Source organism: Medicago truncatula, chromosome 4 (genome assembly GCF_003473485.1).
Source record: "Medicago truncatula cultivar Jemalong A17 chromosome 4, MtrunA17r5.0-ANR, whole genome shotgun sequence".
NCBI classification, from domain to species: domain Eukaryota; kingdom Viridiplantae; phylum Streptophyta; class Magnoliopsida; order Fabales; family Fabaceae; genus Medicago; species Medicago truncatula.
In genome coordinates, this window is record NC_053045.1 from 51,044,363 (window position 1) to 51,070,664 (window position 26,302).

General features: G+C 34.0%; 3 protein-coding genes across 6 annotated transcripts; all 3 read right to left on the reverse strand.

The window, feature by feature from the left end:
- Positions 1 to 837: 837 nt before the first annotated feature.
- Positions 838 to 4,920, reverse strand: LOC11412048 (zinc finger CCCH domain-containing protein 67). The gene is made up of 6 exons (XM_003608856.4): positions 3,920 to 4,920; positions 3,090 to 3,155; positions 2,345 to 2,458; positions 1,981 to 2,250; positions 1,512 to 1,781; positions 838 to 1,317 (listed from the first exon to the last, which is right to left on the reverse strand). Exons 1-6 carry the CDS (start codon positions 4,721 to 4,723, stop codon positions 1,120 to 1,122), a joined length of 1,722 nt encoding a protein of 573 aa, XP_003608904.1. The 5' UTR covers positions 4,724 to 4,920; the 3' UTR covers positions 838 to 1,119.
- Positions 4,921 to 11,870: 6,950 nt separating this feature from the next.
- Positions 11,871 to 16,156, reverse strand: LOC11407964 (MA3 DOMAIN-CONTAINING TRANSLATION REGULATORY FACTOR 1). Its single transcript, XM_003608865.4, has 4 exons — positions 15,924 to 16,156; positions 15,373 to 15,626; positions 14,287 to 14,381; positions 11,871 to 13,974 (listed from the first exon to the last, which is right to left on the reverse strand). The coding sequence occupies exons 2-4, from the start codon at positions 15,593 to 15,595 to the stop codon at positions 12,181 to 12,183; spliced, it is 2,112 nt and encodes a 703-aa protein (XP_003608913.2). The 5' UTR covers positions 15,596 to 15,626; positions 15,924 to 16,156; the 3' UTR covers positions 11,871 to 12,180.
- A 2,712-nt stretch (positions 16,157 to 18,868) lies between these two features.
- On the reverse strand, positions 18,869 to 24,354 carry LOC11412050 (protein STICHEL-like 2). 4 transcript variants are annotated; one of them, XM_039833869.1, is made up of 7 exons: positions 23,906 to 24,354; positions 23,713 to 23,765; positions 21,771 to 23,333; positions 21,437 to 21,656; positions 21,136 to 21,321; positions 20,518 to 20,733; positions 18,869 to 19,733 (listed from the first exon to the last, which is right to left on the reverse strand). In XM_039833869.1, exons 3-7 carry the CDS (start codon positions 23,310 to 23,312, stop codon positions 19,090 to 19,092), a joined length of 2,808 nt encoding a protein of 935 aa, XP_039689803.1. In that variant the 5' UTR covers positions 23,313 to 23,333; positions 23,713 to 23,765; positions 23,906 to 24,354; the 3' UTR covers positions 18,869 to 19,089. The 4 variants fall into 4 exon arrangements, with proteins under 4 accessions (XP_039689803.1, XP_013457704.1, XP_024636794.1 ...); XM_013602250.3 differs by having other exon boundaries at positions 21,136 to 21,324; positions 23,906 to 24,350; XM_024781026.2 differs by lacking the exon at positions 23,713 to 23,765 and having other exon boundaries at positions 21,136 to 21,324; positions 23,906 to 24,351.
- Positions 24,355 to 26,302: the final 1,948 nt, after the last annotated feature.

A 26,302-nucleotide genomic window follows, 5' to 3' on the forward strand; every position in this document is an offset into this window, starting at 1 on the left:
TGATGTAATATAAAAAAAGTTGTACAAATATAATAAAAAAAATAAAAATTTGTATAAAATAAAATTGCCTTATTATACAATCCTATTAATCTGACTTGACCAGTTCTATCATTTTGGTTCTGTAAAGATGGTTTTGTTTACTGTCTTGTTTACTCATAACAAGTATTGAATAGTTGTCATGCTAGGAGTACTCTCTCCAACCTACTTCTATGTGTCACACCCCCCCCCCCCCCCCGTTTACCCGTCCGTCTCACAGGCTTCATCTACGAGCAATGAAGCAAAGAGGGCAACTATTCAAAATCATAAAAAGATCATCTCGATGAGATTTCAAACAATCTGAGATGATGGTTGCAATATGAATGGCTTGTGCAACAAGATTCCCTATGCCGTGGCCACAACCACATCCAACTACACTAATTTAAACAAAAACACAAATGAGGGTGTAGCAACCCAACACGGGACAGGGTCTGGCCATGCTCATGATGTTTAAAGTGCGCACAAAGACACAATAAAAAACAATGAGAAATGGCATCATCGTACAAAAGTGAGGCATATTAACAGAAAGATAGCGATTAAGTAGTAAAGAGAAACAAGATTCAAAACTAGAGAAACCCACACAAATTTAAGCACTTTTTCATTTTTCCTGCTGGGGCATATGCATATGAATATGACCCAAATGGCAGAAACATTTAACTGCAGGGAAAAGAGTGAATGGGGTTAAATGAAATGTCACAGAATTTTAAAATCATTGCACTATGCACCGGCTATAGGTGGTAGTACTGGTTAGACACGGCTTTCAACCCTGACTTATAAACTTCAAAACTCCATTGGCAACTATTGAACAAGAAAGCAACATTCACAACCATCCAAACCGGTTAACTTTAATCCAAAGGAACCAGAAATAACAGATAATCAATCTGCAGATGCAGATGTAACCTGTAATAAATACATAAGAGATTTGTCTGACATATATAGATATTGATATTCTCTGCAAAGCTTGTATTTAGCATTGCACAGAGCCATAAAGTTAAATAAATGTATCATGTTTAGGAAGAAAAAAAACTAGAGGTTCTGGGTCTGATTGTATCCAAAAAGATAGAAGATCCTTGACAAAGGCTTTTAGACAGATTGTTGAATTGTCGCATCACTTGCACTTCCACCCATCCCAGCCACCTGAGCATTAGCTGAGTTTGCAAAGGATTGCTGTCCGAGTCCAGGCATCATTAGGGGAAGTGCGCTTTCTGGGTGGTCAAATCTACAAGCTGGCCCAAATTTGCAAATTCCATAACGACTATAGTGCGAGCAGACACTCTGGTCCTGGATTTAAAGACAAATAAAATATACTTCAAAAAAAAAAAAAAAACTAGCCAATCTACTTAGTAGCCTCATACGACTAATCATTCTAAAGAAATAAATCAGAAACTAATAAACTCTAGTAACTTCTAGGTTATATAGCCCTGTCAATTATCTTTTAAAGATTCCATAAAAACAAAAACAGCAGCATAACTTACAGGTCTCAAAGGCAGGCCCTTGTCACTAAGGTTGCAAGGAGGCAACTTTGCAACCCGATTCTTTGGATGGTGAAATTTACAATTAGATTTGAACTTGCAATCCCCAGTTTTAATGAAGAAACTGCATTCAGGTTCACCAGGCCTTTCTGGAAACACTTCAAATGGCATCTGCTTTTGATGGTGCATGTAAACATTTGTGTCAATTGTTGGGTTGTTCATGACATAAGTAGAAGATGGATGCATGATCCTCTCTGATAAGTAGGCAGGTGCCTTTACAAACCACAGACAAGTCAAATTGATTAGGGAAACAACTTGTAAGAGTTCAGTTGGTAGAATATGTAACTCATGGAACAGGGGTCATTAAGATTGCATGATAGAAAATGGTAGACTAAATTGTATATTGCACTCATTAGAAAGAAGAAAAAAAATCCTTGCCAGATGGCTTTTGGTATTGAATCTATGTATTTACCTGATATCCATTCCAATCAGAAGTTTGGGGAGCAAGTCCTTGAGTAGGCGTAGGCATCAATGGAGCAAAAGGTGTTTCATTTAACTTTCTTGAAGACCATGAGGCGACAGGTTGTTGTGATACACCTCGTAGTGAAACGGACCCTCCATTACCATACCCTGATTGAGGATCAGATCCTCCGACAGTTGTAGGATCAGGATGATTAAACCTACAGTTCGATCCAAACTTACAAGAGCCAGTGCGCATGTAATAGGGGCACTCTCTCTCTCCCTGTAACACAACATTTTAAATATTTCAGAAAGAACTATTTTACAAGAATACAAAGAAAGATATTATATATCTTCTCAAAGGTAATAAGTTGTACCAGACGAATAGGTAAGCCGAGAAAGTTAAGTTCTGAAATTGGTGCTGTGAACCCTCTTGAGTGGTTGTACTTACAAGCTTTTCCAAACTTACAACCTCCAGACCTTTGATAATACTGCCATACCAAAAGATAAAAATCAATAAAAATATGAGTAGAAACATGATGCTAAAAGTTCTATTATCATTGCCATTATCAATATTATCCTTGCTAGGAAAGCAAAATAAAGCTTAACAGAAGAACTCTGTCAACTGACATGCCATTGTAAAAACCAAACAACCATGTTTGCTTCCTCTGTTCGTGGCTAATGTACACTAGCATAGATTAACACAATCCTGAGAATCACGAGTGTCCATAAGTGACATCTATTAATCCTAAGCAACCAGTAATTGTTAATCAAGGAATTTTAGTGTAAGATATATTGCTTTTATGTCCTACTCTTTAACCCAGGTCCCCTTGGTACTACAAGTAAAAGTGCAGAACAACGTCGGATAATATGACAGCTCCTAAGATTGAACATAAATGATCTATGACCTTAAGGTGACACAAGGAAATGAAAAAAACATGTTAGGTTTAATATCATAGAATAAACCTTGCACACAGTCTTCCATGGAAAAACACAGTCACGGGGAACTTGTATTTTAAATTTTAATGAATATAAATAACATAAAAAACCAGAGTGATAGTGTGATAGTAATACATTAAATTTGCAACATAATCTGTTTAGAAGAATGATTTAGACAATAACCTTGCATTCTGTCTGGCCTGCGTTCTCTTCTGGTTCTTCTCTTTCTCGCACCTTCTCCCTAACAGCCTGCATTTGTAGTCAAAACACCAAAACAAGGAAGAATGTTTTAAGATATCAACATCAAATAATATGTGCCCAGTCATAAAAGCCAATAGAACCTGTTTGCTATGTTCTATAATGAATGAAAACACCTACTGTCCCTTCTAAAGTAAAACTTTCTCTTCCATTTTTATAACCCTAGCAAAGTCCTTACGCCATATAGTAGAAGATCTCACTAGGAGTATAACTAAAGTCGGAAGAACTAACTAATCAAACAATGGCACAGACAAAAAACAGACATTTTAAAGGCATTGTGATTTGCAAGCTTTGTAGCACCAACACTTCTAATAGAAGTCGTGTCCGATGTCCGACATGTGTTAGTGTCTGACACCGACATGACACTAACACTATCACATGTGATTACATTCAATTATGCCATTTTTTCAAATTATTATGGGTGTTGACGTGTCAGTGTCAGTGTCGCGTGACTCATGTCTGTGTATGTGCTTCAAAGATTGCAAGGATATCAATTTCTCCAAAAATCACAGTTCAACATTAGGTACAAACCAACAAAGATGCAACAGTTATTACCAGTTTTTCCAATAAAAAATACTACATTCAGCAAGATCAAAATGTCCACCCCACAAACAAAGGGTATTTAGGGCAAAAGGTAAATTCAAGCTTAAACCTTAAATTTCAACAATGCCATATCTAAAGGGATTCATCAGTAGCATCAGTAACAAACATAACATCTCAAAAATATACAAGAGAAGAAAGAGAAAATAAATAACCTGGTTTTGGTTTTTCCTCCTAATGGGGTGATTAAATTTGCAGTTGAATCCAAACTTGCAACTCCCAGTCTTCATATAAAATGAACAATCTTCAGCTTCAGGCCTCAAAGGGAATTGATGAGTTCCATCACTGCTTTTCTCTTCCTTCTCATCACCATAGCCATAACCATCACCATAACCATCCCCATATCCAGCACCATAACCATAACCAGCACCACCACCATTACCGACACCATAACCCCAATCATCAGCATCTCTACCACCACCAAGTTCTTCATTCACATTCTCATTCCAACTATTAGTATCCCAACCTTTGCTATCTCCATCAACATCAACCCTTTCTTCACCCTCAACAAATTCTTCATTTTCACCCTTCACAGATTCTTCTTCATCGACCTTTTCACCTTTCAGAGATTCTTCGTCACCAACTCGTTCACCATCATCAAAGTTTGAAACTTTATCCTCAATTTCAGCACCCCTTTCATCACCAACTCGTTCATCATCATCAAAGTTCAAAACTTTATCCTCAGTTTCAGAGCCCCTTTCATCAGAAACTACTCCACCATCGTTAAAGTTCGAAACTTTATCATCAGTTTCAACAACCCCTTCATCTTCAACCTTCAAATCCAACTTCTCATGAAGCTCCACAGCAAGTTCATCATCATTCTTTTGAACCGTTTGATTGAGATCTGACGGTGGAGAATGATGATCAACTGGTGAAGATTGTTGAACCTCAGAACCCAGTTGGGGTTCTTCGGCGTTGGAAACAGTAGCAGCTAAATCGATTTCTTCAGAGTGTTCCATTCTCCCTCCACATTTCAAACCCTAATAGCAGAAATTGATTTTTGTAACCAACAAGAAGAAGAAGAAGAAGAAGAAGAAGAAGAAGAAAGATCACACACTGACGCGGAGAGAAGTAAATAACATAAAAGTGAGAAAAGAGGTTTTTATATGGGGAATCAGCAAAGAGAGTGAAGAAACCAGGGGCAGTGTGTGTGAACAAACAAAGGGGGAAAAGAGTGTGCTACTTTTATATAGTTTTTTTTTTTTTTTTTAATAATCCGATTTTCCGACGAAGAAATTAAGTTAATGTAGAGTTTGACCATGAGATAAATGTAGTTTGATTGAAAATTATTTCATTTAATAATCGAATTTGAGTTTTCTCAAATGATTGGTTGTTGGCGTCTAGTGTATTTGGTGGTTTGGTTGTACTTTTTTTTATTAATCGAGTATTATGTGCGTGGAATTACAAAAACTAATCTTTAAGTAGCTGCATTCTTAAAATTAGATTCGAATCCAAAATCTTTTATTATCTTCGGTCTTATTTATAAGAGACGTTTGGGCCAACAAAAATTAATGTATATGGTTCAAAATTTGGACCAGATACATTAATTTTTGTTGACTTAAATATCTCTTATAAATAAAATCAAATAAAGTATTAAATTAAAAAATAATAATTTTTTATCATCTCATTTAAGTTCTTTTGACTATTGTCTATGTTTATTGTTTGTCCGATGAAATATGTTATTCTAACAAAAAAATTGTATTATTTTAAGTTTTCTTTCTCCTTCATTCGTTGAGGAAGGGTAGTTTTAGGTCATTTTTAAAATCACCCCTCTACATCTTTTTTTTCCTCTTTTCTTTCAATCTAAATAAGTGGTTTTCACATATATCGAGTTTTTTTGTTGTGCTTTTGTGATTCCGTAGTCTAATTGCAACATTGTGTTGTTAGTCGTCTTGTACGGTGTTTGATTTCGCGTCTTGTCACGATGTTCATTTAGTTCCTATTGGAAGATCGACATCAGTCAATTACAAGTTAAATCAATGATTTGGCCGTCAACAGTGCAGATCCGGAAGCATGAGAATTTCACTGACTTAGATTTTATCATATCATTTGTAGGTATTTTGTAGTTGTATGCTATTAATTTGGATGATGTGAGTTTGTTCGCAGATTCATCATTTACGTTTTTAGGGATGTTTATATCTGATGTGATATACTCTATCAATTTGAATGAATGAATATCGTTTTATTTTTATAAAAAAAAAAAAAAAAATCTTTCTTCATCCTAAATTATAACTAGCTCTACCCTTGTTGGGAAAAAAAAAATCACTTTTAAAATAGTTTTTTTTTTTTTTTTTATAAACAGATGCAAAGAGCATCACTTCAATATATAAAACCAAAAAAGAGTACAAGAAAGAAAAGGGGGATCAAACCAAAACCTTTTCAATAGGTGTTAAACCTGAAATTGGGCATACCCAACCTATTTCTGATGTACTCTCCCCTAATGAAATCAGGGATAATATCTGACCAAAATAAATCAAAAGAAGTGAAAGAGAGACCTAGGTTTGCAAGGCTATCAGCACAAGCATTCCCTTCTCTATATATGTGGGTCACTATAAATCTCATATTTTTAAGTCTAAATAAACAGTTTTGCCACCTATTTCTGAGGCACCAAGGAACCACTGAATTATTGTTTCGACTATGACTCAAGTTGCAATATTATAAATAAAAATTATTGTTTATTTAAAACTCTAAACTTTAATGTTCATTTTTCTATCGGTTGCTATTTATTATTCTCTTTTTTCTCCCATATCAGTTTCTCTTTTGTGTAGTTTATATTTCTCATACAAAAATAATTACATTTTTTAATTGACGTGATATTATCAAAAGAATTTATAATTTGAGATAATGAGAGTATGCCCTTTTAAAATAAAATGAAATGTTAATATTTTCTATATTATACCTTTTATTATTTTATCTTTTTTCAATATCTTTTTCTTATGGCATTAATAAAAGGTTTTTCGTTACGATGTTTATACGTATAAAGTTTTCACATTCATTTAATGACAACTAATTGTTATCAGAGAACCTGAAAGCAAAAGATGGATTCCCCATACAAGGGATCAGATCACCGACATCTTGCATAAGCATCCAAATCTCTTACTAATAACTAGCGTTAATATTTTTAAATGATGAATGACATTGTTTTATGAGATTTTGATTAAAATTATAGGTGTAGATATTCGTGACTTTAAAATTATAACAAATCATGTTTATCCTTTTCAATGACACTTACAATATAACAAATATAATATGAATTCTTATTTTTTTTTTAATGACACCAACAACATAACATTATTCTCTTAAAAAAAAAAACAATAAAACATTTTCATAGAAAAATTTGTTTAAGGGTATAATTTGAATAATAAAAAAGTCAGCCCAAAATTTTCTATCCCCCTTTATAAATAGTATAGATAAATTTATCTTTTTCGTTTAAAATTAACTACATTTCTTAATTATGTAACATGATTTGAGACGAAGGGAATACCTGATTTTTTTATTTTAGAATTAAATATATTATTTTCATAAAAATATACACACAAAATTTTCACACTTTTGTGTCAACATATCTTCATTCATACTAGTAAGTTTTAATTCTAAATGTTTCCTTAAAAAATACATAATACTTACATGTATAAAGAAGATCACACGATAGGTGTGAAGTAATTCTTTTTTATCCTCCAAATACGAGTTGGATGAAGCTTAACTACGATGGCGAAATTACAACATCTGACTATGCATGCATCTTGTTGTGTCGTGCTTAGGAAACATCTCAGAACAATGTTTGGTGTCATGTGTTGCTGCTAAGCTGGAGATTTGTACCATCACACATACAGAGTTGTGGGGTATTTTACTCAGTCTTAAGCTCAGTATTGCTACTAACTTTCTTTTCAGTGGGTGCCCGAACTCTCATTTTTGTAGTCAATTGGATAAAGAAATTTTGTCTATAAGTGGATCATGGTTGGATTTGTGATTATGTACCGGTTATAAAGCAATTATGCAGTCTCACACTCTTTGTGAAAGAAATCAAGTTGATTCCTTGCAAAGTTTGGTCTAACTATTAGGACTAGCCTAGAGGCATAAAATTAGGAACACAATAAAATCTTATGTTGCTATGATTGGTTTCTCTCGTGGCTTTTAGTTTTTGTTTTTGTTTGGGCATTTAGCCCTTTTTTCCAACAAAAAATGTACGGGCATAAGAACCAAACAAATTATGTGGATTTCAAGATATAATTTTTAAACCAATAAATTATTTTGACTTTTTTTCTTATGTTTGGATCCAAATCGAACCGAATGAATCAAACTCAGTTTCTATCATTTCTGTTTCGAGTAACAGTTTCATGTCATTCAAAATCTATCACTGAGACCCAAAGCAAACCATTATTTTTTAAAATTGTTTATCTTAATTTAAATGTCAAATACCACTTTTGGTCCTTTTAGTTTGACAAAATTTCTAAGTTAGTCCTTTAAGTTTTGAAAGTTTCAATTAGGTCCTTTTAGTTTACCAGAGTTCCGAAGTTAGTCAAGTTTCAAAAGTTTCAAATAAGTCCTTTTAGTTGATAAACTATTTCACGATCACCGTTCAAAAGTTTCAAATAGATCATTTTAGTTTGAAACTTAAAGGACTAACTTGGGAATTCTGTTAAACTAAAATGACATATTTGAAACTTTTGAAACTTAAAGGACTAACTTGGGAATTTTGTCAAACTAAAAGGACCTAATTGAAACTTTCGAAACTTAAAGAACTAAGTTAGAAATTCTGTCAAACTAAAAGGACCAAAAATGGTATTTAGCCTAATTTAAAATATGTGTTTTGGTGTGTTTTTTTAATTATTATATTTTTATTTTAGCATAAATACTTGTTTTAGTAGTACAAGAAACATAGGATGAAATCTAGTATAAATAGTAGTACAAGAAACAATTTTAGCATAAATACTTTTTTAATTAATTCAAACGTACACTTAAATTGCAAGTATCATGAAATCTAGTCACAAAATTTATGAAATAACAAAAAAAAAAGGTAAGGATTATGTTAATTTAGTTTAATTGTCAAGAAAAGTAGAAGACGATGACTACTCTGTCATTAATAAGACATTGCGAGAATCTTGTCTAACTAAATTAGAAAACTAAATTATCTAACTTTTACAATTTTCGAGTATAAGATTAGAAAACTAAATTATCTGACTTACAATTTTAAGGATGAAATGAGTTAAACATAAACAATTTATAGATTGAACAATGTGTCTCAAATATAAAAGAAGATTTTTTTTAGATTTATTGAATAAATAATGTATTGAATAAATTATTGAATAAATTAGATACATACTTTATTCAATAAATTAAAAAGAAATAATCTTCTTTTATATTTGAAATCGGAGAAAGTATCTTTATATAAAATACTAGATATTTTTATCTGTCTTTTTTAGAGATTTCTTTAAATTTTTAGTTGCATTAATATTTTTTTACCACAATACCTCTAATTATGGTATATATTTATGTGCAATATGTAATAAATGTTTTGTAAAATAATTAACTAATTTTCTTTTATAAAGGATAAACCGTTAAAAAAAATAGGCTTAAATGCTCAATTGGTCTCTTAATTTTAAATATCGGTTTGATTCCATAAGTAATAAAAGGTCCGTTTAGGTCCTTAACTTTATTTAAAGTATCGTTTTGGTCATTTCTATTGATTTAATTAAAAAAAACTGTTAAGTTTAGGGATTAAACTAATACTAATTAAATAAGTTAAGGGACCAAAATTTAATGTTTTTTTGATTGGATTATGCGATTGTGAAATTTGTATATTTTTTAAAGGAAGATGTGTCACTGAATTAATATATATATATATATATATATATTCAATATTATTATTGCTGTGTGAAATTGAAGTAAAAAGTGTGCGTAGTTTACAATATAATAATGCATTGGAGCATCATCTTTCAACTTGGCCATTATTATAGGAGAAAGGAAGTACAAGTATTTGTCGGTGAATTTATGCTCTAAACTCTAAAGTGACTTTAACAAAGCTGGGTAATGAGGGTTACAATTCATTTTTTTTATTGGATGTTCACGTGAGTCTCACATTTTAGAAACTAATCATTCCTGAAGTGGTAAGTCTAATGATAATTGTGTTTTTAGCTTTTGTTAGAAAAAATTTGATTTTAAATGAATTGATATTATAAAATTGATTCCCGTTAAAAATAAGTTAAATGTAAATTCTAATATTGTAGATATCTGTTTTGATGTTCTAATGTTCGATAGGAAGTTGTTAAGGAGCTAAAATTCTAATGAAGGGAACTAGTGCATTTTGCACGTCTTGGTTGTGCATATTACACAAGTCCATCCTTTATCCTAACATATGAAACATTTTCTTTGGCATGTAAGGGACAAGACACCACCTTTCCCCATCTTGGAGATATCTATCTGTCTTGATATTCTAATGTTCGACATTACTCGGTTATGAAACAACGAGGATCGTGCATCATACTGCACCTCCATATAGTTTCAGATTTACCAGGGCCGTCTTAACAAATTCATAGGCCCAATTTTAATTTTATAAAGGATGGATAAAAAACAAAAATCTGGACCCAAAAAAAATAAATAAGTTATTTTAAAAAAAAAAAAAATTAGAAATAACAATTTGGTGGGTCTTGAACACATGACTTCACACTCAACAAAAAGTGACCATGCCACTAAAGCAAGCTGTACAAATTGAAATAATTTGCTTTTAATAGATATATAACCATTATTTTCGTGTCTTACATATAAAAATAAATAAATAAATTTGGGCCCCAAAAAATTGGAGGCCCGGTGTCGTCGCCCAGCCTCGACAGGCTATGGGCCGGCCCTGAGATATACCATACCAGATCGTATTTAAAATAAACGAACCTCTAAAATCTTTAAATATCCCAACACAAATGGAAAGGTTATGTGATCCTCTCTAGATGCACCATCAGTATTGCATTTCAAGAGAGGGCTAATTAACTTGAGTCATATTCGGAACCGCCTTTTTCACGGATACAAGAGTGCTTATGTCCTTTAGACAAGTTTGTGGATTATAATACATCCTGCTTGATTTTGTTCAACATAATAGCAAGCTCGGTTTGTACATTGAATCTTGTTTCTGCCAAACCTAAGTAATAATGTTAATAATTGTTTACATAATTAAATTGTCAGTTGAGTGCTCCATTTTCCATTCATTGTGAAAAGAAGACTAGTGATTGAAGTGTGGTCCAAGGGCCAATCAAGAAAAACAGAACAAATTTCAAATGTGAAAAGCAAGTGAGCAATACAAAAAAAGATGGTGTTTGTGTCTTCAAAAGCATTGTTGCGATGGCTACAAAACCCTACAACAATACACTGCAGTGAAACCCCTCTTCCTAAGGTTGTCATCAATAGGCAAAACATTGTGAATAATTTTCCAAATTACAAGTTTTAATATGATAAATCACAATAGACCGAATTTTCTTTCCTCAACCAACATGTTTATTATGAGAAAAATTTGCATTATATGCATCTTTGAAAAAGAGCTCTCCAGAGACGGGTATTCCAAACCATATGATTTATACGAACCTTAATTCTATTGATGAGGATAGGATAGGTTAGGCAATAAATTAACCAATCAGGGGAAGACCAAGAGCCATTGTGAATGAAATTAGAGACCATGGCAGACAAGTCACCTCCCATAGATTCAAGAATTTTCAATTCACCAACAAACACATTATCATTCCATTTGCCATTGCAAAATGATATAGAACTACCATCTTAAATTTTCCAGGAGCTATCATTTTGAATTTAATCAAGAAATCTTTTTAAACTTGGCCACAAAGAAGAAGAAATGTAACTATTAATTAGCTTATAGTCTACCTAAATCTGATCTACTTAATAGTCTACTCTTTCAAAAATATATATATTAATTTGTATCATAAAAACATTTTTCAAAAAATATAAATTGTATCATACAAACAATCAATTTGACAGAAGACAATGTCTCAAGTAAATTCTCTCTCAACAACTCATTTTCACGCAATCAACAATAGCCATCACATTAAGCATGCATAGGTGGGAAATTTTTTAAATATTTTGAAAATTGGAGACCGAAACCAGGAATCTAAAAATAGTAGCCATTTGATATATCTTTCAAACTAAACTTGATCTAATGGTGTAAAAGTGCACAACCAACAGACCCTTCATCCAGAGAGTAAATGTTAAAAGACAACTACCTCTTGATGCAACATTATCCTGAAAAGCTGTAAATGAAATAAGACCAACTTTTTACAATGACCGAAGTAACAGAAACCTCAGTGAAATGATTCTAGAAGAAAAATGTCAAGTAAAAGAGCAAATGGAAAGGACCATGTCAAACAATCCCAGATTATCCCATCTTCAATGGGAGGACTACATGCCCTGGGTAGTTTAGCTAGACATCTGGGGCAGAGGAATCAAATGATGGTAGAAGCCACCCCTTGGTCTTTGCATGCTCCACATAGAAAGCAAATTTTTCCTTGGCGTTTGGAATGTCCAGAGCCAGATCATCAAGACCCTCCTTAATCCGGGTGAATCCTTTAGTCAGCTGATTGGTGGTGATAAGACCTTCACTGAAGCACTCCTGCAGCAAATCTAGCATCCTATCATTCTTCTTCTCCATGGCCATAACCAAAGCTTTCTTCACTACCTCATGGTTGAAGAAAGGCATCCCCAAGTCACGAATACACTGGCATGCTTCACCGACAACCCCGCCACTTTCATACTCCTCCAAGAGCTTTGTGATCTTGTCCTTAGCATCCTCCACAGCCCATCCAGTTCCCCCGCCCCAGCATCTCAATAGCCTTTCACCTGCATGACGAGCAGAAGAGAGTGTTCGAGCCATACGCACAGTTTCACTACCACTGCATTTTGGTGGTAGTCTGCTGCCAATTTCGTCCAAGTTCAATGGGGCAAGTACATCATCAATCACAGCCCGAGCTAAAAACAGAGCAAGCTCATTTGAAGCATCCAGTATATCCAGCGTTGTATCTTCAGCATTTTCCAGAAGCATGACAAAACCATTAACAATATCCTCTGTTGAGAATATCTCTATATGAAGTGCAGATAGCAGGACAGATGCCATTTCCTTTTCTCTGTTCTTTCGGTCCAAAGCAAGTGTTATTAACCTCTTCAAAAATATTGGGTTATACTCAGGTGCTCCAAGATCTTCTAGACTTCGAATGAGTTCAGGAATGTCATCAGAGAGAAAATACTCATGAATTATAGTTACAGCTTCCTTTTTGTACTTCCTCACATTCTCATCTTCAACTTGGAATTCCCCATTTTCACCAGCTGGATTGTCAAAGGAAGCATCAAGCCATCCTTCAGAGATTGCCTTGGGGACAAATGACTGAAACAAGGCTTTAGCTGATGGAATATCAAGAGCAAGATCATCTAGGCCTTCTTCCAATCGAGAAAACCCTTTCACCATTTGGCTGGAACTAATCAGTCCTTCTGCTGCTGCTTCTTTTAACAGCTTCAACAGTAGAGGTTCTGCTGAAGGAATCTCCATGGCAAGTACCAGGGCCTTCTTCACAACCTCGTGATGGAAGAATGCAACTCCCAACTCACGTATACACCTACAAGCTTCAAGTGTCTCACCACTATCAACATATTCTTTAAGTAAATCAGCAATCTTTTTCTTCATTTCTTCAACAGTAATGTGAGTGCTACCACCCCATCGTCTTTCCACAAGTTCTGCATGGTGTGGAGCTGAGAGATAGCTCTTCTCAGCAGTCTGGACTACCTGAGCTCCCTTGGAAGATTCCGGAAGAGCCTTCCTTGCCCTGGCAAGAAAGGCTGGTGGAAGAATATCATCAACAACAGCACGTGCCAGGAATAAAGCAAGGATGTCAACTGCATCCAGGATATCCACTGCAAGATCATCAGCAGATTCAATGAGCATAAAAAATCCATCCCTAATCTGTGTGGGACTAATGACATCAGCATACAGTGCTGAAAGCAGAACAGAAGCCATTTCTTTCTCCTTATCATGCCTATCCATTGCCATGGAAACAAGTCTCTTAATGAAGTATGGATAATATTCACTTGAGCCAAGTTCTCTAAGGTCAGATGCTGCCAAATCAACATCCCCATTACTGAAGTATTCATCTATGAGGGATACCACTGCTTTCTTGAATTCATCCAAGGGGTCAGTAACAGTAGTTCCAACCAGCTCATAGGGTTCCTATAAAACGCAAAAGTATGCAAATAGAACATGTTATATGCTTATTTATGTATTTCATTTACAACAAGAGAAGGATAGAAAGGAAAAATAAAGCAGGCAACAGGTAAGCTAACAATATGGGTCTGTTTGGAAGATTGGAGGGGTGGGTGGGGGTGGATTAGAGGGAAAGAGGGAGAAATCTACCATCTTTTTTTAAGATAGCTTGTAGAGAATGATAAATTAAAACTTGTAATTAATATATTTTTAGTTTTAAGAGTATTATAACAACATAGAAACAGCCAACAAAATCAGAATGATCGAAAAATACTTCACCTCGCCACTATCGTAATTTGGATCATTGCGGTCTATGTGAGAATCAACTTCTGTGTCCAGCAATTTCCCCCAAGTGCCCTTACCACCAGCACCATCTGCATCCACAAGATGAACAATGTAGATTATTACCACATGAAGACCATTATAAAAAACAATTGGTAAACAATGACAACACAATCACATATTAGCCCTGAATTTTGAAGGGGGGGAAAAAAATCAAACCTAGAAGCTTACCATTCCTCTCAAGTTTATGAAAATTATCCAAATAATATGTGTAAGTGAATTTACTAGAAATTTAGGTAAATTTACTCTTAAAACAATTGAAGTATCAGCCTAGTTTTGCATTGATGTCCAGATCTGTACCTCATGATCAATAAGATTGGCTTCATGGAAGCAAAATCATTTTTGTTGGTAAGAGTGTTAACTAAAATAATCACAAATTACACAGCTTTGCCTTCAGAAATAATGAATGGCTTTCCACCCTTGGGAATAATGGGAAGAAAGCAGCTCTCGTGTTCCAATACGACAAAATACCCATGTACCGAAAATGCAAATACGACAAAATACCCATGTACCAAAAAGGCATTTGTTCACAGATTACCGTTATATGTATAAATTATTTTCCTAAAAAGTGGTATCATATCTGGCTGGTTAAAACTTCAACCTATCGGCTCTAATTGATTGGGGAGGCTGATCGACTACAGCTAAATCATCATATAACAATAACATCAAATAATTCCACATTTATCAGAAACAATAACTGAGCAAACATTTAATCAAAAGGAAATATTTTCCATTGCAAAAAAAGGCATTAGCCGCAAAAGACGAAATAAAGTAATACTTAAAATTTTCTTATTGCAGCGATCAACCTAGTCCGGAATAAACTTCGAAAATCCTAATCTATCACCTATTCATCTAAATATATACTACATTATATTCCTTCTCAAACGTCTTTCTTCTAAAACCTTTTCAAGAAATCCAACAGCCCAAGCAAAAATACTACAGCTTACGAACGTAACAGCAATAACCACAGCATAGCATATAGAATCAATTCAAAATAAAATATCCAAAGAACACACAACTCACCCTTCTTAGCCCGCCCTAACTTTCCAGAATGCGACCGACGCACATGCCTCACAGCAATCCCAGCAGTCTGTGCCTTACCACCAGCAGGAGCTTTGATGTGATGATGATCAGCAAGCAATGTTGACGGCGACTTAGGCGATGTCGACAAATTCTCCGCATTCTGACTCGCAATTTTCAACATTTCCCTCTGTCCTTCAGTCAAAAATCCCTCGTTCGACGCCATTTCCCCAACAACACAGACACGTCACGTTCACCTATCAATAACAGCATTAACATAAACTTCAGTTCAGTAAGATTCAACTTCCTAACAAAATCAATAACCGTTTCAATTAAAAATGAACACAATGCAAGATTCATAAGAAACCACAAGAAATAACAGAAATAATAAAATATCACTAGTGTCGTTTTACTTTCAAGAACAGACAAAACGACATGCGTATACATCAATCAAATCACACTAGCATAAAAAAAACAAATCCAAATCAAAGAAAAAAAAATAAAAAACATAACAAGAAACGCAAGAAAGATAAACAGCGATGAAAAATACGCACCAGTGATTCGAAAATGCAAATCGGAACAGGAATCTTCTGTGCTTGGCCCGGATCTCGAGCCAAGACAGGAGAAGAAAGTGGATTTTCCAAATCGGAAACTGCAACAGCGAAGCGAAGAGAAGAAGATCGAAACCCTAAACGGTGGTGTGAGAGAATCAAAGAGTGAGTGTTTTTTTTGTGAAAGTGATGAATCGGTGGAAAGGTAGAAGAAGAGAAATGGATGAGAATGAAGAGAAAAAAAATGGAGGTTTATATAGGGAGGCTACGGTTAAAAGTACACGTCATTAGTCTGAGAGGGGTTTTCGGGTTTGGGCCTATTCTATCTTGCTATGATCATTGGTTTATGTGTACACGTGGCGGTGATGGTATAGGCTGAACCCGATCTATGTGATGTGCACTCTTTCTATGCTTTTATGTATATCTTTAACCTACTAGGACCATATTACATGTATATCCATTTCTAAATAGAAATGTAGAGTGCTATTTGTGTGAGGAAAAATAGAAATAGAGTTGTTGATCATAATAATATGTTTATAGCATGTTTGGATTCGTGCTTGTCAGTTAGATGTTACGTTCTGATGTATTTTTATCGTGGAATTTATGAAGCTGGTGTATGGAAATTTTACTGTGATTCTGTATAAATCAAAAGTTGATCATACAAACGTTTGATGTATGTGTATGCATGTTTGGATTCGTGTTTGTTAATCAAATGTCACGTTCTGATGCATTTTCACTATGAAATCTCTGAAGTTTCTATACGAAGCTTTTGCGTTGATGTGATATGTCATGATGATTTTGTATAAATCAGAGGTCGATATAGACGAATGATTCTCATTAGTTTACCGATTTTAAAAAGATGTGTTTTTATATCTTCTATTGAGATATTGAGAATCTCTCCTCTAACTTTCTCATACCGTGTAAAAAAGTTATTCATTCATGATTTTGCTCGTGCATGGAATGTTTCAACTAATTTATTACCTAATTAGTCTCGTCATTATTCAAGCATAGACGGATTATACCGTACATTACCTTGATGAGCGGTTTATGATGGGTCAACGCTTAAAAGTCACTCAAAATATCAACGACACTTATGTCCCTTATTGGAAGTAGAAGTTAATTGTGACATTTTCTTCATGAGTGCAATGTTTATGATATTGATTAGAATTTCACAAAATCAAAGGAAACAGATATTAACTTTGAGACTATGATATTTGTCTTTACTGTTGTTTATTAAAGGCGTTACTAATCTTGACATTGTCTCACTCGTTGGGACAATAAATAGTGCGAACTTCTTATTGCGCCCAATTGTATGTGATTTTCATGTGCTGATACACCGTTGAATTTGTCTTTAAAGTCAATTTATATGGGTTACTTTTTTGTGTATATTTTATTTATGAAACCTAACTATGAATGCCTTAAATATTTTATTATTATTATTTACAAAAAATAGGCAAACTTCTAGCCATTAGATTATTTGATCTAAAAAATATAGGTTTCATATTACACACTACTGCACCATAATGTCCAATGAATCATGGCCCAAAACAACATTTAGGAATTGTTATCCAATTCTCTTACAATTAGTCATCACGCCCCACTATCTCCACAAATTATATTTTCGCCTCTCATATTTTATAAATAAAATAATAATCAAAAGTACACTTCACCAAAATGAAATATATCTTAATTTTATCTTATCTTAATTATATAAAAGGAATAAGGTTATATCATGAAACCCTAGCAAAATCATAAGCAAGTCCTTCAATTTTACATTGTTTTGTTGATTGACGTCAAAACTTTTAACATCTCAAAATAACAAAATGACAACTCTACCCTTCTTTGTCCTTCAGCGAAAAGACTCTGTCATTGTACCTTTGGGCGCCTAAAATGCATCTCAAGTGCTAAGAATAATGCATGCAACTAGCTAAGTGTTACTCATGCAATGAATCAAGTGTCATGACTCACGAGGAATACATGCAGCAAGTCAAGTGTCAAGAGAAACACATGCAGCATGTCAGGTGTTACCCGTGCAATAAACCAAGTGTCATGACTCATGAGGAATACATGCAACAAGCCAAATGTCAAGAGGAATACTTACAATAAGTCAAGTGTTACCCATGCAATAATTGTCGTGACTCACGAGAAATACATGCAACAAGCCAAGTGTTAAGAGGAATACATACAACAAGCCAAATGTTACTCATGCAATAAACCAAAGCAAGTATCGTGACTCATGATGAATACATGCAACAAGTCAAGTGTCAAGAATAATACATGCATCAATCAAGTGTTACCCATACAATAACCCAAATGTCACGAGGAATGCATGCAACAACCCAATTGTTATCCACGCAGTAAACCAGGTATCAAGAGGATTACATGCAACAAAGCAAATGTTATTCATGCAATAAACATATCTCTTTCTTCTTCCCTCATGATTCTCATCCCTATTTCCTTTTCACGAACTCACCAAAACATTCGCTCTCTATGATCTCTTTTTTTTCTTCTGAAAAGGGTGTCTATCTTCTTACCTCTTCAATTACAACCTTCTATCTTTTTCTTATGGATCCTCTTTGCCCTCCCCTTTTGACCTAATATGTGTAGATCAAACAAAGATTTATATGATTTATAAATCAATTAGGCTTAAATGCTCTTTTGGTCCCTTAAGTATTTAATTTTGGTTCTTTAACTAAAAAAAAGATTGTTTGAGTATTTAAGCCAATTAATTATATACACCCATAAAATACATATCAAATATGATATACATGAACCCAAAGAAAGAAAGAAAAAAAAAACATGTTTGCAAGTAATGAAAGAAGCTGATAGTTTAAACACATTAGGTAGGATTTCTGGCAAAAGTTCTGATTTGGAGCTTCTAACAATATCAGTGTTCGCGTTATTTCACGCGAACACTGATTTCATCTAATCTAAAGTGTATCCAACCATGCACTAAATTCTGCCACCACTTCGAATGTAGATTTCAGCTAATTTTATCCAACTATCCTATGTAATAGTCACTGGCAGTGTTATGTTTGACATAAATTATAGCTAATGCTAAGATAATGATAAAAAAAATGCAAAAGAAGCCTAATATTCCTCATAAGCTTTGGTTCAGCTGTTAGAGTTATGGTTAAAAACGCAAGGTTCCTTATCATAGCTACAACTCTCAATACATTTGAACTTGGGGATGGATAAAACAAAATTCCTTCTGTTTTGATGCATATGAAGAAGATAGTTTTTTATGAAGCCAGAGCGTTCGAGGAAAACAGTTAGAATGAGTATTTTCTAAATCAGCGGTTGATGATGCAAGATCTTCATAATTGCACTCTTCTTCCTTGACAGAATCATCTCTAGAAAATGAAATCCTTGGAGTCTCTTGATCTATTCTATTCAAAATTATTTTCCCTGAGCTTAGTAAATTCCCTTCACAGCTTCTAAGAGTTGTTACAAGCTCCATTCCATGGTAGGACTCAAGGGGAGGTACCCGGGATCCGCAATCAGAGGAGCGAGATAGAGTTCGGTCCATCATCATAGGCTTTTGAGAAGTGCAATCAGCATAGTCTGATTCACATCCTTGTTCATCGGATGATAATGATTTCCGAAGAATCCTGCGCGAACAATTGAAGAAATTGAAAGATGACCTCTTCAACCTAGCATACTTAGAATCTGTAGTACATGGAACATGGTTGATTCTGAGCTCAATGTTGCAACCCAATATGAACTGTAGGGAACTTGCAATTTGTTTCCATGACTTTTCAGCTCTAGCTACATAGACACGGTGGTGGAATTCCAACTCCACAGCTGCAAGACCTGAAAATTGGAGTACATTTCATTCAATTAGTTGATAAAGTTGAGTAACAAAACTTAAATTTAAAATTTCAAACAAGTCCTTTTATCTTTTTTTCATGTCAAATTAGTCTTTTAGCTTTAAAATGTCTACATCATTAAACCAACTTTCATTCTTAATCCACTTATGTTACAAATTTGTGTACATGAACATTGAATAATATACTATAAGGAATACATCACCACTCAACACCATAATTAGACTTTCGTTGACTACAATGAGGTCACTTATGTTACTTATTTTGAAGAATTGAAGAGGTAGTTGATCTTTTTAAATGGTCAAGTAAGACTTTAGGTAACATGCATAGACGAAAGTGATGTTTGGTCCAACAATGTTGATGTTTTTAAACATAATAGAGGACCAACTTTACATGAAACAAAAGACCATTTGAAACTTTAGATTAAGTTAAAGGAACTGTAGTGCAGTTTTGCTTAAATGATAAGAATATTTGTAAAGAAAGACTTTTTAGTTTTACAAAGGAGGAATCCTAACAGCATACTTTTTCTTCTCATGTGGTCCCATTAAATAACCTAGCCAACTCTATTGGTGGGACCAACATAGGATTTCATTTAATAATAGTGTTGAAAAGAGAATGTCAAAATAGGAGTCATAAACATTTCCATCAACAAACACAAAAGACATTGACCATAAATAACAGTAGGTAGAGATTAAGACCATGCAAGAAATTGAAATGAAGGGAAACTTAGTCACAGGACTTAAACAGTGTACATAAAGTGTAATATGAACCTTGATTAATACAAACTGAAGACAACTTCCCTTGCTTCCTGAGAAAAGCCTTGAGCCTTTTAGATTCACATATCTCTGTAGCTTTATACCATATACAATCCAATGTGGCTTTATCATCATCCTGCACTTCTATTTTATATGACTTCTCAGCGCACTTACCTGTAGCAAGATGCTTTAAGCTTTCAGCTGTAGATGATGTACTGCATAAATCGCCATCTGCAAACATTTGAAGATAAATTTAGAATGAGTGATTAAACAAGATCAATTGTCAAACTATTTCCATGTGCCGACGTGTGTTTGGCTTTCCGGAAAATTGATTTTGATTGAATTGATTTTGGTCGAAAGTGAGTTAAAGACAGTGATTTATATTTAGTTACACTCGCAAAAGATGTAATATTTAGTGATTCATGTTTGAGAGGTTTGGATCAAGAGCTAGAAATCTTCGTTGTATAGTCAATCGGTTTTGAGGTTGAAATCAATTTTAGGGCTGAAAGCCAAACATAACTAATTTGCAGTCAAGCCGCATTTGACCAACCAAAACATGATTCTGGAGTGTTTGGAACCAAACATAAACGCGGGGAATTAAACATAAGAAACTGAGAAAGAAATCAAACCTACCTCTATTGGATGCAGCTCTGATGCACAACTTGGAATCATTAGCATCCACAGATGAATATTCTAAAGAGCTTAACTGTAGAAGAGCTGCAGTGAACCATGTTGTTTGATTCTTAGAAATTCTCAATTGCTTCTCCGTTTCAGAAAGTATTCTTAATGCATGACTAAGTTTCTGCATGCTTGATTCCGCTACTACGATGAAGAAAAAAAATAACCAATCAGATAACAGAAAAATGACTGAAATGAAAGTCTAATAGCCCATATATACAAACATGTCCATGATAAGGTATTTAAAAGCCCTTACAAATATGTCTATCAGAAAATCTTCTTCTGATTTCAGAACCAGTAAGTTCACACTTCCCTGCAAGAATGTCCATAATAAGATTCGCTAGCTGAGATATAAGTTGTAAAGGATCTATCCTTGATCTCAACAGCTCCCGGGCTCTTATAACCGTATTTGAAGTGTCGGATGACAAAGACAGGTCCAGCAAATCAAGCAATTCATCATCAGAAATGACCCCAGTCTGCAGAAAAACAAAGGGCAAGACTAAATGTTAAGGAATTATACATATACCTAATACTAATAAATAATGAAGAGTTTCCATGATATATATGCACAGAACAACGCATAAACTTACAAGTTCGTAGACTAAGGAAATTGTGATTTTTTTACCAAGCAAACTTAGCTGATCAAGCATCATTTCTGCGTCCCTAAGAGAACCACATGATTTAGCAGCAATGAAATCCAAAGCATCTTGTTCGGACTCAAGACCTTCTTCAACGCAAATTCTTTTGAGTCTGCTAGCAATGTCAGCATCTTTAATCTTTGTAAAGTGATACCTTTGAGCTCGAGAAATCGCACTTCTTGGTAGCTTCTCCAAATCAGGAGTGATCATCACAAAGACCACATGTTGAGAAAAAACCCCTAGGCTATTCAGAAGAGTAGCCCATGTTTCCTTATTCAATAACTGGCACTCATCAATAATGAACACCTTATAACGTGATGAAAAAGGAGCTGTTGTGCAAGCATTCTTAACAAGGGATTTAGCCTTGTCCGGACGATTTATCCTCAAAGAGTCGACTTCCTTAACATCTTTACTTCTTCCAGAAAAGAACAAAACACATTCACTACACAAACCACAAGGCCTTCGCTCCTCGAGCGAGATGCAATTCAGTGCAGCAGCAAATATCCTCGATGCAGATGTTTTTCCCGTTCCACGAGGACCATGAAATAGATAGAATGATGCTATCCTTCCTCTAGAGATTGCACCCGAAAGAGACTTACCAACCATATTTTGTCCAACCAAATCATTGAAAGATTTCGGCCTAAATTTCATAGATAAACTTCTAGGAGTTTCTAATGTAGGACTAATTTCACTACCAATAATGTGTCTCATGCTTTTCTGTCCATGAAGATCAGTCTCATTAACATGCTGCAACATCAAGGGAAGGTCTTCCATTTCAGAATAATAATTTGCATCTCTAAACCTCGGTGACTTCGACCAACAACAGCTTATTCCACATCCATTGTAATCAACTAAAACATCAACATCTTGAGGTGTTTGTGTTGAGGCACTAAGGCATGGACTATCAACACTGCTTGCATTATCCTGCATCAACTCAAACGGTTTCGCTTGATTCTTTTGCAGCAGTTTTCTAGTTGACTTTTTGTAATCTATTCTCCCTAATCGCGACGACAATTGACTTGATAAATAACATGATTCTTTATCCTTCAAATGATTACTAGACGGAATGATTGAAGCTAAATCCAATCCTACGGCTTCATGGTTGCTACAACAACTTTCTTTCGGCGATTTATTTCCAAAATCACCTTGCTGCTTAGGATTAGAGTAAACTAATTCATCATCTTGTTGCTGTTTATCACAATAGTTCATCATGTGACAACCCATTTCAAAGTTAGTAGTACTATCAATGTCATGCTCTCTACGACCCTTAAAATCTAAATCCTTTGACCTTAAACAGCCATTATCATCAGATTCACATACATAAGTAGCATTAACAAACCTCAGAGAAATCCCATTTTCCCAATGTTCATTATCAATCAAAGGTGAGAGCTTACTAATACCATTTGTTGAAGGATCCCTCAATGACCTAACTCTCCTCAATGCTACAAGAGTTTTAGAAATAGGCACATCAACAGAATGCCTCCTACCATCCATCACTATCTCAATCAGAAATCACTACAAACCAACAAACAAGAAAAATATCAAAAGGGTAAGCCAGAAAGAAAGAAAAATACTCATGTATAAAAAATAAAAAAAATAAAAAAACTTGGCACAAAAAAATATGATAAATAACAGTAATGTAGTAAACAAACATATTCCAGAAGTTAAGCATAAAATAGATACCCTTTATTCTATTCCTAAAAAGTATAAAAATAAAATTTGTGTCAAAATCAATAGCATAGTATAGTGAAATAAATAGTACTCATGATAATCAAAATGAGGATAAAAAGTTATCTCCTTTCTTACTGAGATTTTCAGGACACTACTAACAGGAAATGAACATCAGAAAAATAGCAACAAAAAAAAAAAAGTACACATTCATAGTTGTTCTTACCTCAACAACAAAATGTACTGTTTCATTTGCGTCCGTATTAGAAAGAAAAATAACTGTGGAAGAAGAGAGAATCTTCAGTTCAAATTTTAATATTATTATATCTAATAAAAAATAGTACTATTGATGGAAACAAACAAAACAAGAACAAAAGGACAAGGTTAAGTATAGGAAAAAATAAAGAAAGCAAAAAAACCTTGGAAAGTGACAAAGAAAAACCACGTTGAATGGAGTAAGCGTAGAAAATGGGTCGTGGAAAAACTCAAAATTTGAATGAATGAAAGAGTAGTGGTAGGTAACCAAGGAGTTTCTGCATTGAAGAGATGAAACACTGAAATAGTAATAAATGGAAATGGCAAAGTGGTAAAAAGTAATAAATGTGAGGGGTGTATTAAGCATGCCATGACAGGGAACGGACTGAACAAGTGTCAAACTGTGTCTCTCTGATAATTGAATAAAAGAGAGAGAGTGAAAGAGAAGAGTGAACTTTTGTGTTACTACATGTTAGATAAAAGCTTGTTTTGTTCTGTTTCTAGCAATGGCAGATACTGTGGGAGTGCAGTTGCATGTGGGGGGTGTAGGAATCAGCCTTTTTGCAGAAATGTGGGGATATGTGTCATTGTTTTGTATTTTGAGTATTAGAATGCTTTGGTTAGATTAGCTGGAGAAGACAATCTGTGTTCATGATATAGGTGGAGAGTTGACAGCAACAACAAATTAATGCTTCAAAACACGAAAAAGAAACATAATATCTATGCTAAAATATCACTTAACTATGAGTCATTTATCATAGTATATCCAATATTTTATCTATTCATAGTGAACGTGGATTTAATCGGTCACATTTGAACATAATAGTGTTGTAACCTAGTATATGTTTGAGATTATGGTGATTGGTGACATCTAAAATTGTTGTAGAATGTAGTAGTGTGATTTTATTCAATCTTCAAAATGTTGATTTTATTAAAATTACACTGTGTTTTGATTATTGTAAACTGTAACCCAAATATGCATTGTGTTGCTGTCCATAAACACATTTGAGAAGTTAGTTATTACTAGTATTTTGTGGTTGCAGGCCATGATTGATAAATAATTCATCTCTTGTACCAAAAAAAAAAAAAATCATCTCTAATGTTGTGTTTGGTTTATTAAAGAAAGAGAATACTCCATCGGTCTCATTTTTTTAGAGAAATTTTACCTTTTAAATTCATTTTTTTGGTGCACACTTTTTTAATTCATTTAATGAATAATGTATCTGGTAGTAATTTTATTTAGTTTAAGATAAATTAAAGGAAAATATGTAAAAATATAATTTTCTTTTGTTTAATTGTCTATAAAACAGAGCTATTAAACCATAGGATCTGTATTTTAGCATAGATCTGACTGTAAAAAAAATCTATAAAATGAAGTGTACTTCATCCATCACTCTTTATATGAATACTACTTTACAAAAATAGCAAACTATTACTAAATTACCCTTAATTAAAATTACATTTAATGTTAACTTTTCATATACCAAGAAAAATTGATAAAGTATTAATAAAGAGTGTATTTGTAGTCCCGTGAGCTTAGTTCAGTTGGTAGGACAATGTATTATTATATGCAGGGGTCGAGATTCGAACCCCGGACACCCCATTTATTCACCTTATAAAGTGAATTTTAGCCATTAAACGACTTGACAAAAAAAAAAACGAGTGTATATGTAAAAAAAACTTTTGAGGACAAGACTTTTCAGGGTTGAAGGGTGTATATTTTTGGGCCGACTCAATTCAAAAAATGGACCGAATCTATATGTTACAAATAATGAGAAAATTGCTCTTCTCACTTTTGATTTTGTTCTTTCCCTTAATTTAGCGTGAGTTAACTTAAGTTCGACATTTTTCAGCGTGAGTTAACTCACACTGACACTTTTAAGATCGGTTCAATAATTTTTTAAGTCGGTTCAACCAACCTTAGAAGTGGCAGCGTGAAAAATGCAGAACTTGAGTTAACTCACGGTGAATCAAGGGAATTTTCGAAAAGTGCAATTTTCAAAAAATTATGGCCTTATGTGTAGATCATATTCTAGATGGTTGTTCAACAGGCCTCTCAATTAATATTTCCGATCAGATTGTAACTCTTCATCGATTTTTTTGTGTGAAAATGTTGATTGGATTATAACTTATCGATTTTGTTTTCATAAATATGAGCAAATGGGCCTATTGAGCCTATGAACTTTTTATTGACTATTACTTTTCCACCCTATCCATTACTAACGCGTCATCTAAATTTTTCTAAAATTTCCTTGTGCAATTCGGATTTTAAAACCATCATTTTTAAAAAGTTATTTTCGAAAAATTTACAAAGCGCGCTAGTAAGATCTAGGGTGGGAAAAATAACAGTCCATTTTATTTTCTTACATGTGATGTAAGTGGGTTTTGCCCAAGATTTTAGTCCTTTTTATTTTCTTACATGTGATGTAACTTTAATCCTAATGATCAAACAATTATCTTCTAGATTTCGTCAATGATAAAGAATAATGCAAGATCTACGACCTTTAAACTCGTCCATGTGCGGGGAAAATATTTGTTGATGTTTGCTTATATTGACTATA